The sequence below is a fragment of the Diachasmimorpha longicaudata genome, chromosome 9 (genome assembly GCF_034640455.1).
Source record: "Diachasmimorpha longicaudata isolate KC_UGA_2023 chromosome 9, iyDiaLong2, whole genome shotgun sequence".
NCBI lineage: Eukaryota > Metazoa > Arthropoda > Insecta > Hymenoptera > Braconidae > Diachasmimorpha > Diachasmimorpha longicaudata.
The window spans coordinates 3,733,003-3,745,516 of NC_087233.1; the positions used below are offsets into that span (position 1 = coordinate 3,733,003).

At 33.7% G+C, this 12,514-nt stretch overlaps 2 protein-coding genes across 3 annotated transcripts; both read right to left on the reverse strand.

Annotated features, from left to right (window-relative positions):
• Window positions 1-1,324: 1,324 nt before the first annotated feature.
• LOC135165896 (endocuticle structural glycoprotein SgAbd-8-like) lies at window positions 1,325-3,430 on the reverse strand. Of its 2 annotated transcripts, none has more exons than XM_064127689.1 (3): window positions 3,287-3,430; window positions 1,955-2,348; window positions 1,325-1,559 (listed from the first exon to the last, which is right to left on the reverse strand). In XM_064127689.1, the coding sequence occupies exons 1-2, from the start codon at window positions 3,299-3,301 to the stop codon at window positions 1,983-1,985; spliced, it is 381 nt and encodes a 126-aa protein (XP_063983759.1). In that variant the 5' UTR covers window positions 3,302-3,430; the 3' UTR covers window positions 1,325-1,559; window positions 1,955-1,982. The 2 variants fall into 2 exon arrangements, with proteins under 2 accessions (XP_063983759.1, XP_063983758.1); XM_064127688.1 differs by having other exon boundaries at window positions 1,325-1,566.
• A 1,590-nt stretch (window positions 3,431-5,020) lies between these two features.
• On the reverse strand, window positions 5,021-7,443 carry LOC135166283 (cuticle protein CP14.6-like). The gene is made up of 2 exons (XM_064128398.1): window positions 7,333-7,443; window positions 5,021-6,330 (listed from the first exon to the last, which is right to left on the reverse strand). Exons 1-2 carry the CDS (start codon window positions 7,345-7,347, stop codon window positions 5,923-5,925), a joined length of 423 nt encoding a protein of 140 aa, XP_063984468.1. The 5' UTR covers window positions 7,348-7,443; the 3' UTR covers window positions 5,021-5,922.
• Between the last annotated feature and the right edge of the window lie 5,071 nt (window positions 7,444-12,514).

Consider the following 12,514-nt stretch of genomic DNA (forward strand, 5'->3'; position numbering starts at 1 on the left):
ATCTGAGATAAAATGGATTGGTTTGAATTTTTTTTTTAATTATTGACAGGAGTAATTGAGTGATAGTGAGTGAGGGTTTTGCCAGTCCAACTTCCAGGGAATTACAATCTCGTTTGCCCTCAGGTGCGATTCCCAGCGACCTTTCTTGTTATTCCGATGTATTTACTCTTAAGATGAATATTTCTGAGGCGACCCTGGCAAGGCTGCCACGCGCGGGAATGCCGATGATCATTACTGGTACACGTCATCCTGGTTCGAGAGGTGGAATACGCCAATTCATCGGGAAAATATGCTGCTACATTTGAGAGGGCATTCAAACGAATAAATAGGACTAGCGTTCAGATTATTTAGAATTTTTGTGTAATTTCCAAAAATGTTTAGTCATTTAACAAACAGGTGCGGTTGAATTTTGAATGGTTGGGCATTCAATTCAGTTTCGGGAATTTTCAATGATTAATTGGATTTTCCATCACAAAATTGAAAAATCTAAAGGAGAAATTCCTGAATTTTCACGATTTTCAGTCATTTTTATTTTCACTAAAAGTGAAAAATTAAATTCCACTAAATTTTCCAACAAATCGCTTGATTTATGTGCTATTGATGAATCGACATAACAAATCAATGGTAAATCAACGAATTAATGGAAATCCCATGTAAATTGATCGTCATAAATTTCGGAATTGCGTAGTTGAAATTTCAAAACTAATTTAGAAGGAATGAAATTGATATTTCCTGAAAGACATTAATTTAATAAATCAATCGCAATTTCTCCGAGGAAACTGTGCTCCCTCCCTCCCCCTCCCCATCTATCATTGATCCATATTAACATAATGACCGATATTAATATTTTTAATAAACATTATTAATTTTTAATTCTTCAATTCTCCTGTACAGCAGATGTGAGTAGTTATACGAATACACTCAGAATATTTCCTGATTATCTTCTCAGAATCTCAAGGAAATATATTTAAAACCTCCGGTCTTCTCTTATAAAAAATTTGCAACGCAAATACGCAAACGGAATTTCATTAAAAAGAACAGATAAACATAACCAGAAATAATAGTAATTTTCCAGTGAATCCGCTCTGACGACCAAATCCTGAATTTCCTACAACAAATTCCCACAATTTTTTCACTTTCGGTGTGAAAAAATAATTTAAACTGATAAATTCACTTAATTTACTGCAAGTAACCTATTCACTAATTTCCCTAAATTTTCCAGCACAGTAAATCAGCAAATCAGTAAATTTCAGTAAATTTCCAGTCCTCACGACTGGATAAACAATTTTCCCCAGACAAATGAAATAAAAATCGATCAGGCGAATAATTGCACATTTGTATATTTTTTTCATTTTTTAAAATACAACATTTTTCATGCTCGACGCCTTAATCACGACGTCAACAACACAACAATAACAATAAATATATAGGTGGGACAGGTAACAACAAAATCAATAATCAACGAGACGTGAGAGTCCAAAAAAATTGAAGAAAATCACACCAGAGAAATAGCCCTTGCGTATCGCCTCCAGAAGGTGTACCCAACAGTCATCTTGATGCTGTGTCCTCACAAACAAAGATATATAATATATAATATATGATTATATCTGATATACTGAATTTTTCCAGAATATATAATATAATTATATTATTTTGTCCGGAGGTGGTAAATTAATTATATTATAATCATCAAATATATAATTATACAATATATAATCATATAATATACCATATAATTATATAATATATCATATAATTACATAATATAATTATATTTGACCTATTTATTCAATTTCATCGATTTCCATTGTTAAAAAAAATCTATCAATTCCATTCAGTATCAAATAATAATTAAAATTAATTATTATTGAATCGATATAATTATATTATTTTATCAGGGGGTGATAATATCATTATAATCGTTTCAAGTGGTGTTTATATTTTACGGATATACCATTTTCCATGCGAGTAATTTTCTCCAATTACTGATTCTCTTTGGAGGGATGTGCCTCGATCCACTCGAGTGCCTTTTTGATGAGGTCCGGTATCGGTGGGGGGGTGGGTAAATGCGCCCCCTCTGGCTTGAATCCCTCCTCGTTAGCGGTATAGGTCAACGATATGTCCTGTCCATCCGATGATTTGTAGGATGATGATCCCTGTACCTGGAGCGCGGCATTCTCACCCTCACCTGTCACCGAGCCCGATTCCTCCCCTTTTATTCCGTTGGCCGTTTCGAATGCGAATTTGTAGGATCCGTCGGGATTCGGACCGTCCTGAGTCTGACTGACAATGGCTATCGGCTCATCCGCTGCTGCACATACCGCCACTACCAGGCCGAACACAATAATCTGCACAACACGAGAGAATTTTTTTAACGGCACTTAATTATTTAATATGGGGTTGTTATGTAATCCGGGTCATTTCTGGTATTTATTTATTGTTTTTTGTGTTTTTTTTTAATATTCAATCGCACTTTTTTAACGGCCACTTTTCTGGAATTTAAAATCGCGGATTTTTTTTGGGGTTCAATGTAATTAATGGGGTTTTTGATTTTTGAATTGGGGGATGTTTTCTTTGGGGTTTGAAAGGTGTGAGGGGTGTTTAATGGAAAAATAGGAGAACTCCCGAGGGACCAGTTGCGAAAATCATTCGGTAGCGAAAAGGAGATTAGTCACTTTTGAGTGTTGACCAGTTTTTGATTGATATCTCGAAATCTAGGGGAGATGGCAAAATTTTGATTAGAACATTTTTTGTAGAGCAAATCAAGCCCTACAATTAATGTTATAACCAAAATTTCTGTAAGCCTCTTACATTCTGAGATATCGCTCAAAAACTGAACGAAAACATAAGTCAGCTCGTCTCGTTTCACTTCTCTACTGAATTGGAAATTGAAAATTTGATGTAAAAAATTAGAACCGATTTTTGTTTCCCCCCGGAAAATCAGTAATCAAGAGACCATCAGTATTAACTATTGAAACAATTAACAAAAAATACACGGACAGAGAATTTCAATAAAAATCACAAAATGATTTTGAGTTTTCCGACGATCTCGAAAAAAATGTCATAAATTTCGTGAAATTTCTCCAATTTTTCCCCAACACCAAAAAATTCAGTTTCACTTAAGGATTTCCCACCCTGAATGTCCTCTATATCCTCCCCCAGAACCACCAAACGCCCCAACGGGGGTTACATAAAAAATTGATCTCCCTCTACCAAATAATTTTCACTAAAATTTAATAATAAACACGAAAAAAAATGTCATGCAAAGCCCCAATTAAACTCTTACCACCGACGTTCTCATGTTGTATCGTCTGTAATTCCAAATGTTGGAGTGTTTATCGTCTCCCTGTACCGTGTGGCATATATACCCCCCTGGATGTTCTACCACCAATACACAAAAAGCCAATACCCATTACTCGTTTTCCCCTGCGACAAACGGTTCTGCAGGCCAATGTTTAAACAAGACATACGTCACATACATTAGAATACTAATATATGTGTACACGTTGTTGGATAGACGAGAGGATTCTCCAATACAAGTTAAAATATAATACGAAATCTGTACATCATGGGTATGGCTGTAGGTACGGGGGCTTGAGATGCCATCCTTTTTTTTATTCTTTATTCATCGTTTATTTTTTTTTTTAAACAAGAGAGTGCGGGATCACCGTGTCGCCGCGGTGGCGGCAGCTCTACGATGTGTATAAAACGTTAAATGTCATCGGGTCCCCGTGCAGAAGCACCAACCAAGGAGTCGACGACGTTTAAGGACGCTTACTCAATTGTCATAATTTCCTTTAACCGCTTTCACGCTCTTAACAATTCTGATAATTTTTTTATCATTTTTTCAGATGAGAAACAACCACTTCATTTGCCTTCAAAGGTGCGACAAAATTATTTATTCATATGTTTCTTTATTTACTTATGTAATTATTCACCTATTTTTGTGGATAATAGTATCCAGCAGAAGATAACAATTATGTGATTAAAAATATTCATTGATTAATGCAATTATTCCAATCACGAGTGTTTATTGTTGTAGATTAATTTTGTTAGAATTTTCCGTCTACATTTTCCACTTTTCCCATTCAAAAAAATTATTTAGGAAAGTTTGAGGATAAAATTTTAATTAATTAATGTTCTCTCTTTTGAAAAATATATTTATTAATTGACAAACTTGCTGGAGAAACTTAAAAATAAATTGTTTATTAAATACAATTAAAGGTATGCTAATGATTTTTTTAATCGAACATCCCTTAATGATTTTTTAAAATTTCCTTGACATAATACTAATTATAATTAATTATAGTTGTAATTCATGTGAAGACGGAAATAATATTTCACGTTATTAGTGAGAAAGTGTGTCGTAAAAATCGTTATTATCATAAATAAATTAATTTTCTCCCTTGGAATATCCAACTGAAAGTTGACAATTACTCCTTTGTGTCATTTCCAAGGTGATGGCCTTCTGATATAAAAATTGTCATCACATTCTTTCATTCAAGTTATCAATTAATGCTTTTACCGTAATACCACTTGCAATGATCATCAATAAACTAGCCCTCCACGATTCATACGGTTGACTTATATGTCAAGGTCGTATCCTCTGCCTTAAGCATCTTCTCTTAATGTTGCGCTATTTTTTCCCCCTCTCGATGCAATAATGCATCCACTGCATTTCGATGGCAACATGTGAGTGTATGAAAATTTATTGGGTATTTTATTCATGGTCACCGATCATCAGTGATTAAGTAGATAAATTTGCAAATAATTTAATGCTACAATAATTTATGAAATTAAAAACATTTTTGAAATGAATTTTTTATGGAAAATGAATGAAATCCTCAATTACAGTGATGCAATTCAAAAATAAATGAAAAAAAAAATCAATATCAATTTGTATAAACTTAATTAAGCAATTTATGTTGCTTACTTAATATTGTTTTGTTACAAACATAATATTATGTATTATGTACTTAAATATATGTAATAAAAAATATTGAGAGGAAAAAAGAGAGGATTTTTAGGTTCATAAATTCGTGTCTTTATTATCGAAAGATATGTATTCGACGGCTTAATTACATGTGCTAGAGGTGGGGGCACGTGGGGCAAAATGGAGATTCGAAATGATTTTTTAAGATGGAGAGAAATATTCGGTAATAATTACGGAGTAATTCGAGTGATTTAATGAGAGTTTGAAAACTTTCACAATTTTTTCATGTGAGTTAACAATTCCGAGAAATTATTAATTTTTTAATGGAATAATACAGTTAAGAAAGTGATTGTTGCATCGAGACAAGAATAATAATTTCGTCAATCGTATTCGTTTTTGCCATCGAAAATCTGCAATTTCCATTCGAAAAATCGCTTGAATTTCTTGTGAAAAAATTGACTCGCCGAATTATTAATTAATCAATAACAAATTATCAATAAATATCAATTATCCATTAATAATCATCATTCGTTATTAATTAATAATATCAATTGCGATCAACCGAGTGCTTGAAATTTCCTATCGGAAAAACTCTGTAAATTCTCATAAAAAAAATCAATTGACGGAATTATTAATCATTTAATAATTAATTATCATCGACTACTAATTAATAATTAATTTTCCCAGTGTCATGATGAAAAAAAAAATCATAAAAATTCGTAGCAAGTCTTCCAATTTAATTTCCAACTCCAAATGTAATTAAAATTGATTTCACAAAATTTTCCTTAATTTTCCCAAATTCGATAATTTTTCCTGGTAATTAATTCTTTGAATTTTTCTCTCCATTCGCCTGATAAACCCCCGAACTGTCCATTCAGCCTCGCGCTTGCTTCGTATAAAAATAAAAACAAAAAAAAACACTAGACGCAGCTTGAGCAATTGAGATTGACTGACAGTCGAGTCAATCGAGTCAATCGATTCAGATCGATTTACTGGGCTTTATCCTCCTCAGGGTGTGCAGCGATCCACTCGAGGGCCCTGAGAATGGCTTCTGGTATTGGGGCTGCGACTGGGAGGTGTGCACCCTCTGGTTGGAAGCCATTTTCGTCGGCCTTGTAGTTCACGTGGATGATGTTGCCATTGTCATCGGGGTAGGAATAACTGCCCTGAACACTCATGGCTTCTTTATTTTCAGCGTCGGGATTGGTGGCCGGCTGGAGGGAGCCCTGTTCCTCGACGTTGATGCCGTTGGAGGCCTCGTAGCTGTATGCGTATGAGCCGTCTGGATTAGGGCCGTCCTGACTCTGCTTCACGATGGTAACTTCCGGGGCATTCGGCTCGTTGCCCGCCGGGGCAGATGATACGAGGGCCACGAGAGCCGCAATCGCTACGAATTTCTGATTAATGAAAAGATAATTAATTATGACGTCGTAAACAGTGAAAAACGTTGGGTAAAATTTTTGAGAGAATTTAAATTATTTTTAATTTGTTTAATTGATTAATTTAGGCACTTTTTATTCTACATTCGAATATTCTTGTTTAATATTCGAATTAAATGTTGATTTAATATTTATAATTGCGAGTAAATGATTAATAATTAGTGAATTTTATTTTTCAAAATATTTTTGAAATAGTTTATCCAACAAAGTGAAATAAAATATGAATAATAAATGTATGAGACATATTGTTAATTATTGATAATCATTTTCAATTGAAAAAAATATTTTTAGAAATTTTTAATTCCTCATTTTAAATTTCTAATTTACTATTAAAATTAAATCCTTATCGAATATTTATAATCGCGAGTAAATTGTTAATAACCAGGTGAACGGGTGTTTCGTATATTTTTTATAACAATTTCTCAAACTAACAGAATATCACAATTTTTATTTAATTTTTCTTATGCATAATTACGTTTTTATATCGAAGTAAAATAATATTAAATTCATTATAAATATTAATCACTAGTAATTATTTATGACCGTTATTTGATGATCAACGGATCAATTTATTACATTAATCGCCCTATTTTTAACATCTCGATCCATCGATTTTTAATCTAGACAAAACTGAAACGAAAAGTCCCCGAAGAACTCGTAATTTTCATGAAACTTTTCCTCTCACCCTCTTCCCTTTCCAATAATTACTTTGTATGTACCGTAAATACCGGATTGAACATCAATTCTGTAGAGTTCGACGCAGCGAATTAAATAAAAAAATTACCTCACTCCGCGCAATAGCCATTCACACGCGAAATACGAAATTTAATCCTCAACGAGTTGAATTTTTAAACTGACAAACAGGTTCCGACGCTCAATCACGGAAACATTTGATAATAATTTAGTGAATACGCGAGATTGACTCGTCGATAATATTCACCTCTCGATTACCATACTTACCGCTGCGAAGATCATGGTGGGTTAATAATGATAAAAAAAAAATAACGGTGAGATTTTTTAATGTTTTTATGGGAACGCTTATTGTGGAACTGAATTTTCGGTGGTACCACCGGGCTTTTATACCCATCGCCAAAAGTTATACATGGCGGAGGTGTCGAGTGTACACGCAGCATCCGTACACATCGACTCAGCTCCCTCTTTTCGATTAGACGTATGTACACGCCAGAGGGGCCCAATGATTTCGTCAATCCTCGTGTTTGTGTGGGTGTTAACCTATGACCGCAGGTGGGGGGCCTCAATTCGGCATTTTTTTTTTCACTTGTACCGTGGATTCGATTCGGTGAATCTTCAGATTTTTCGGGCGGAAATGGCCGAGAAAAATTACGGAAATTACGGTCAGGGATTTTTGGATTTGGGTAAAAATGACGGGGGATTTTGTTAAATTCGTCTGCATTGCTCTTTGAAATTTTTGGGAATTTAAAATTCTTCTTGAGTTCTGAGAGATTTTTTATGCTTTGGTACACCGCAAAATAGGGTTTTTTTTGACGAGTGCGGAAATAATTTTTTTTCGGTCGCGGGGGTTGACAGCACGAGGCGAGAACGAGTGATATGATTCTAGGGGATGACAGGACTTTCCTTAGTATTAAATAATTTTTTTTTACCAGAATTTTCCGACGGGTGTAAAAAATTACTTTTCTGTACTGCGTGATAAAAAGATCGTTTTGCGTCTTTCTGGATGAAAATGTAATATAATAAAAATTATAGTTGTTTATTCAGCTGAATAGTAGTCACAGGAGCCTTTAGGTCAGCCCTGACTAGTCGAAAAAAAATAGTAAGACTATGGTACATTTTTTTACGAGTGCGGAAAATATATTTTTCGTTCGCACTTTACGGCGCGAGCAGAAGCCGAGTGATACTTTCCCCTGGCCTTGCCCACCTTTTTCTCACAAGGGCTGAAATGATCACTTTCACTCTAGTAATGTCTGAAAAGCCACTTTTCCGCACTGCGTCCTAAAAACCGTTTTTTTACGCGCGAAAAAATTTCAAGTTCGAAAAAAATCTAAAAAACGATAAAACAACGTGAAAAAATCATAAAAAATCCCACCACAATAAAACGGATAACATACTGTTAATAGATCTTTGTAATTCTGATTTTTAAATCACATAAATCTTATAAATAAAGACTTTAGAAATTTTATTTAAAAACCGATGAGTCATCTGCTTCGTTTCGCTTTTGAAATCGCGAAGAGAGTCGTGGAGTTTCCAATCAGATAGACAAAATCTTTTTTTAACTCAATCCTCACACTCGATTTCGTCTATTGACAATTCGTATGAAATTTCGTCACGAATTTATATTATGGTAAACAGGTTTCCTCTCGTCTGGTGGATTACAAATACATTTAGCATATTTATCAGCGAACAGACGTGTCTATTCATCGGTGAATTAATATTTTTTCATTCAATCGGATCACGTGTCCCTCAATATAAATTCACTGATACGACCAATTAAATGGTGGAGATCCTGGGAGCGATGAGACACTTCCTAGGATATGAATCATCATTATAATTCAGTAATTCTCGGTGAATGAATTATAGTTAATAACGTGCGGATGAATGAACTATAAATTTTGATAATAAAAAGAAAAGGGCGTTAATTTCACGGTGAAAATTTACGATTATTACAATATCGTGGTAATTTTTCTCATTATGTGAGAAATAAATGCTCAATGATGAAATGAATTTTGACATTTCTCATGCAACTGATTTTCCACAAATGAATAATCTCGCAATAATTCAATAACTTTCTAATTACATCCTCTTTTCTTTGGTAACACCTCGATAAATTCGTTGTCTTGTCGGGTCTCGGGTGGGAGCCATTAAAACAGTTAATGCTAGTCAATTTGACAGAGGCTGATGGCATCAAGGACGAGAGAATTGCTGCAAGGAGAGAACGATTGAAGAAGCTCGCTGAAGAGACTAATCATGGGATTATCAAAAAATTTGTTTCGTTAGCTCATTATTTTGATGACTACACATGTTATGTGTAAGCAGGTAGCAAAGGTCAACGAAGCAAACTGTACGCTCCAACGGACTCATACTACTGTCACGAAATAGTGAATAAATTTTCACACTGACATATGAAAAACACGTGGAACTGTAGTCGATTAATGAGTTGTAAAATGGAATGAGATTTGATTTAGTAACGATGAATCGAAGGAGCGTTATGACAGCAGTCAGGGAGGTCGGAGAGTGAGTCTCAGGTGTTGGATGTTTTTTTGAGAAGTCGGAACAGGTGCGTTTGAATTTTCAAGAGGAGTTTTTGGACATCAGGAAAGATTTGACGTAAATTGGGATGAGGGACTTTTCAATGACGGCAGTTTTTGGGGAATATCTCGGAATCGAGGGGAGATGGGATAATTTTTGTTATGACCTTTTTTGTGGAGGGGAGAGAGGAGTATAAAATATGTTATGATGAACATGTCGCTATCTCTCTTAGATTCGGAGATATGCCTCAACAACGCGGTTAGGAAAAAATCAATTGATCTCGTTTCACTAATTCATGATGGAAATTTTACGTTAACGGTTTTTGGGGAATATCTCGGAGTCTAGAGGAAGGAGAACAATTTTTGTTATGACCTTTTGTGTGGAGGGGATTGAATACTACGAAAAATGTCATGAGAAAAATTTCGCTATCTCTCTTGGATTCAGAGGTATTACACAAAAACTCTAATAAAAAAAATCAACTTATCTCGTTTTACTCAATGAATCAAAACTAAATATTTTCGTAAAGAAAATTGCATTAAACAAATTTTTTTGTCTTCCTGTATCTGAGGGGAAAATCTTCTTTTTCAAAAATAATGACGTCCCCGAAAATAAAAAAAATTACGATTCGACATTAAAGTTGAGAAAAAAAAAATACAAAAAAATTTTCATAAATCTTTCAAAGAATTTAAATCATTGAAACAAATTAGAAATAAAAAAAAAATATATTCAGTCACAAGAGGGGTTCTCAATACCACCCCCCCCCCCCACAAATTCCCCGGTTAAAAAAAATTCGAAAATATTTCGAAAACTCAAATGATTCTCCTCCAAAACATCGACATTTTTCCCACGAAATCAGGAGTAATTCGAGTAATTTTCCAAGACTCTCTTGCGGAACCATCGCCGGGAGCCAAAAATCACCCGCCTCCACCCCCGGGTGTCCCAGGTATCCCCAGATCCTCGTGAAAATTCCTCAAAGTCATTTCGCGTCAACGCAAACGCAAGACGAGCCGATATTATTGTATATTATTTGCCCGAAGAGTATCTGCCGCGTGAAAGTAAAAATCTTGATTCTTAGTATTTGGGTTATAGTCAGTGAGTATGACCTCCGTCTCCGACAACTAAAAAATTAAAAAATATAAATAAATAAAATAATGTAGACAGATAATTGAATTAACTTTGCCGAAAATATATTGCACATCAGAGACATCATTCATTCTCATTACAGTGATTATCTCATTGAGTAATGCAAATACTGTGGATCACATGCGTTTGAATAGTTATCGAAAATTTATATCCCCGGTGAATAATCATTAATTTGATACGGTGACCCTGACTGACCAGTTTCTTGGTGATTACAAGCTTTAACGGTCGTTATAAAAAGATGATGCTTGAGGCTCATCCTGGCCATACCTGGCAGTCATGCCGACACGATTGGCCACGACATACCGAATGCTGATTGTGTTACGTAACATTGTCTCGTCATTGTTATTATACTTTCTTCCGTGGAAGATAATATTTCATTGATTCCACATACGAGGTGTAGAAATTACATAAATAAAGGAATAACAAATTTAAAGAGGAATTTAACCATAAAACTTACTGAAATAAAACCTGAACTAAAACGAATTAATGAATTCAATTAATTGATTACCTCATTTTGTTCACTTGGTTTAAATTAAATTTATTAATCAATTTTAGTCGATCGACGTTGATTGATTTGAGCTAACAGATGCATTTAAATGAATCTAATTAATTAAATAAATAATAAATGTGGAAAACGTCTAATAGGGTTTGTTTGGTAGCTTGAAATGAGTTTAAAAAATAAATAACAAAATTTGGTATAAATAATTTAGGAATCGTGCTGATGAGTTCGGGAAATTCAGTAGAAATCAAAGAATAATGAATTTCACGGGGAATTTAATTGTAAAATTTAATCGAATAAAACCTGTGGTAAAGTTCATTGGCCAAATTTTAATAATTAAAGAGTTGTTTGAATGGAATGAAAGCTTGTATTTAAATGAATGTAACTAATTAAAAATGAACAACTAATAAAAAATTACGTAAATGAACATAAAATTCCATTAAATAAATAAAGAAATAATCAATAAATGCATCCAATCAATAACTCATTAGTTTCGCAAATGAGGTCTAAAAATTATACAAAATAAAGGAATATAAATTGAAAGAGGCATTTAATGGAAAATTGCATTAAAATGAAGACTTAATTACTATGAATTCAAACTCATTCCATTTGAATTAAATTAAAGTTCAAATGCAAATGAAAATACATAATAAATTTATGTAATAAACAAATCATTCATTCCATGGGCCAAATGCTGAGAGGATTCATATGAATAAGTAGATTATTTAAAATAAATAAATAATGAAACATGAATTGAAGTCGAATTTACTCTAAAAGTTCAAGAGTTTGAATGTTGTCGTACACAATTGATAAATAAATTGTAATAAATAAACAAATGCAAACAAAATAAATGCAAAATTCATAGATTAATTCTCTTCGGTTTAAAAAATATTATTTTCTCCTCTCAATGCAAATGATGAATTAATAAAAACGAAATAAAAATTCCCCGAGTAATCGATTTTGAGTTCCGTCATTTCAGAGATATCCCCAAGGATACATCCAACCTCTCAAGGATATTACAACACCATTTAAACTGCCCAATACCCATCCACATGACGTCTAACATATATTTTCGCTTGATACCGAAGGCACATGAAATGACAGACTTGTCACTGAAGATGCGCAAATAATTTTTCAAGGAGAACGAGACTCGGAAAAATTTAGTAATAACGACGACCCCAACCTGATTTAAAAGCTTGTAATCATTTGCAGAGGAGAAAATATTATTCGCAATGATTCCCGTCACTGGGCAATTCATCACGGAAAATACTTGTC